A 3,395-nucleotide genomic window follows, 5' to 3' on the forward strand; every position below is an offset into this window, starting at 1 on the left:
GAGCCCAGGCAGTTAACAGAACAGTCTGCTACCACCCACGAGCCCAGGCAGTTAACAGAACAGTCTGCTACCACCCACGAGCCCAGGCAGTTAACAGAACAGCCTGCTACCACCCACGAGCCCAGGCAGTTAACAGAACAGCCTGCTACCACCCACGAGCCCAGGCAGTTAACAGAACAGCCTGCTACCACCCACGAGCCCAGGCAGTTAACAGAACAGCCTGCTACCACCCACGAGCCCAGGCAGTTAACAGAACAGCCTGCTACCACCCACGAGCCCAGGCAGTTAACAGAACAGCCTGCTACCACCCACGAGCCCAGGCAGTTAACAGAACAGCCTGCTACCACCCACGAGCCCAGGCAGTTAACAGAACAGCCTGCTACCACCCACGAGCCCAGGCAGTTAACAGAACAGCCTGCTACCACCCACGAGCCCAGGTAGTTAACAGAACAGCCTGCTACCACCCACGAGCCCAGGTAGTTAACAGAACAGCCTGCTACCACCCACGAGCCCAGGCAGTTAACAGAACAGCCTGCTACCACCCACGAGCCCAGGCAGTTAACAGAACAGCCTGCTACCACCCACGAGCCCAGGCAGTTAACAGAACAGCCTGCTACCACCCACGAGCCCAGGCAGTTAACAGAACAGCCTGCTACCACCCACGAGCCCAGGCAGTTAACAGAACAGCCTGCTACCACCCACGAGCCCAGGTAGTTAACAGAACAGCCTGCTACCACCCACGAGCCCAGGCAGTTAACAGAACAGTCTGCTACCACCCACGAGCCCAGGCAGTTAACAGAACAGCCTGCTACCACCCACGAGCCCAGGCAGTTAACAGAACAGTCTGCTACCACCCACGAGCCCAGGTAGTTAACAGAACAGCCTGCTACCACCCACGAGCCCAGGCAGTTAACAGAACAGCCTGCTACCACCCACGAGCCCAGGTAGTTAACAGAACAGTCTGCTACCACCCACGAGCCCAGGCAGTTAACAGAACAGCCTGCTACCACCCACGAGCCCAGGCAGTTAACAGAACAGCCTGCTACCACCCACGAGCCCAGGCAGTTAACAGAACAGCCTGCTACCACCCACGAGCCCAGGCAGTTAACAGAACAGCCTGCTACCACCCACGAGCCCAGGCAGTTAACAGAACAGCCTGCTACCACCCACGAGCCCAGGCAGTTAACAGAACAGCCTGCTACCACCCACGAGCCCAGGCAGTTAACAGAACAGCCTGCTACCACCCACGAGCCCAGGCAGTTAACAGAACAGCCTGCTACCACCCACGAGCCCAGGCAGTTAACAGAACAGTCTGCTACCACCCACGAGCCCAGGCAGTTAACAGAACAGCCTGCTACCACCCACGAGCCCAGGCAGTTAACAGAACAGCCTGCTACCACCCACGAGCCCAGGCAGTTAACAGAACAGCCTGCTACCACCCACGAGCCCAGGCAGTTAACAGAACAGCCTGCTACCACCCACGAGCCCAGGCAGTTAACAGAACAGCCTGCTACCACCCACGAGCCCAGGCAGTTAACAGAACAGTCTGCTACCACCCACGAGCCCAGGCAGTTAACAGAACAGCCTGCTACCACCCACGAGCCCAGGCAGTTAACAGAACAGTTAGCAATGCAAGGTATTCCCTATTTGCTGTTGTATTATTCATAAAAGCTACTAAACTCATAATGATATTGCGAATTAAAGGTAAAACATTTTAAGCATTCTAATACCTATATCAATGGGAAATATTAATTAAAATCACAGCTATGGTTTGGTTAAAAGATAACCAACCAGTCATCCAGTCAAAGAGAAAAGAACAATCAAGGACATGCTTTAATGTTGCAAGATAAAGAAGCAGGTGGTATTTTCTCTTTTAAAACCAACCGACCCTCAACTCTGGTCTCACTACCTCCTCTCTCTCCTTGTTTCTAGGTAACCACTCGGGCGTGGTACTGAGCATCAACTCCAGAGAGCTGCACAGCTACCTGACCAGCTGATGGCTGAACACGGACACGCTAACCAGCTAGCCATGCTAACGAGCATAGGGAACTCTACTCTGCCTTCCTCCTCTGTCTCTCTGTCTGACCAACCAATCCACCGCTCCCCGTACAGAGGAAGAGAGAAAGCACCACAGTACTACAGTCTAGCATTAGTCCCTCTCTCTCCTCTCCTCTCTGATTCCTCTCCCCCTCTCCACGGCCCCTTGCTCCCTCGTTTCCGTCTCTCGCTCAGAGGGACACTTATCCTCCGTTCTGCTCGTCCCTCTATCCCGTCCTCCACTGTGTTACTGTAACATCGGGGATGTGGGCCAACTCTGCTTTTTACCCAGTGTCCTTTGCACCCAGTGTCCTTTGCACCCAGTGTCCTTTGCACCAGTGTCCTTTGCACCCAGTGTCCTTGTGTCCTTGTACCCAGTGTCATGACTGCTCTGTGTGTTCTCATTGGCTAAACCCCTCAGAGACTGATTGGACGCCACCCAGTGAGAAAAGAGAAACCGGTGACATCACAGAGAACCCCCCGCCTACTGGCCTGCTATTTAGAACGCTCGGGACTGTAAGACTCGTCTTTCACTGACTCTCACCAGGTAGTTTCCAGATACGCTATACAGTCCATTTGGAAAGTATTCAGACTCCTTGACTTTTTCACAATGTTGTTACGTTGCAGCCTTATTCTAAAATGGATTGAATAGTGTTTTTCCCTCATCAATCTACACACAATACCCCATAATGACAAAGCAAAAACAGGTTGTCATTTTTTTTCAGACCCTTTACTCAGTACTTTGTTGAAGCACCTTTGGCAGCGATTACAACCTCAAGTCTTCTTTGGTATGACGGTACAAGCTTGGCACAGCTGTATTTGAGGAATTTCTCCCATTGTTCCCTGCAGATCCTCTCAAGCTCTGTCAGGTTGGATGGGGAGCGTCACTGCACAGCTATTCAGGTCTCTCCAGAGATGTTCGATTGGGTTCAAATCCGAGCCCTGGCTGGGCCACTCAAGGACATTCAGAGACTTGTCCCGAAGCCACTCCTGCATTGTCTTGGCAGTGTGCTTGGGGTCATTTTCCTGTTGGAAGGTGAACCTTCGCCCCAGTCTGAGGTCCTGAGTGCTCTGGAGCAGGTTTTCATCAAGGATCTCTCTGTACTTTGCTCCGTTGATTTTTCCTTCAATCCTGACTAGTCTCCACGTCCCCACAGCACGATGCTGCCACCACCATGCGTCACTTTAAAGATGGTACCAGGTTTCCACCAGATGTGACACTTGGCATTCAGGCCAAAGAGTTTAATCTTGGATTCATCAAACCAGAGAATCTTGTTTCTCATGGTCTGAGAGTCCTTTAGGTGCCTTATACTGAGGAGTGGCTTTACCATAAAGGCCTGATTAGGGGAGTCCTGCAG

General features: G+C 52.4%; 1 protein-coding gene across 1 annotated transcript in view; it reads left to right on the forward strand.

The window, feature by feature from the left end:
• Positions 1–2,596, forward strand: part of LOC120049470 (VPS10 domain-containing receptor SorCS2-like) — a 42,811-nt gene extending 40,215 nt beyond the window's left edge. Inside the window, exon 20 of the mRNA XM_038995735.1 lies at positions 1,931–2,596. Coding sequence (XP_038851663.1) covers positions 1,931–1,997 — 67 coding nt within the window. The 3' untranslated portion in view covers positions 1,998–2,596. The remainder of the gene's footprint in view (positions 1–1,930) is intronic.
• Positions 2,597–3,395: the final 799 nt, after the last annotated feature.

This window comes from Salvelinus namaycush, chromosome 6 (assembly GCF_016432855.1).
Source record: "Salvelinus namaycush isolate Seneca chromosome 6, SaNama_1.0, whole genome shotgun sequence".
In the NCBI taxonomy this organism is placed as follows: Eukaryota; Metazoa; Chordata; class Actinopteri; order Salmoniformes; family Salmonidae; genus Salvelinus; species Salvelinus namaycush.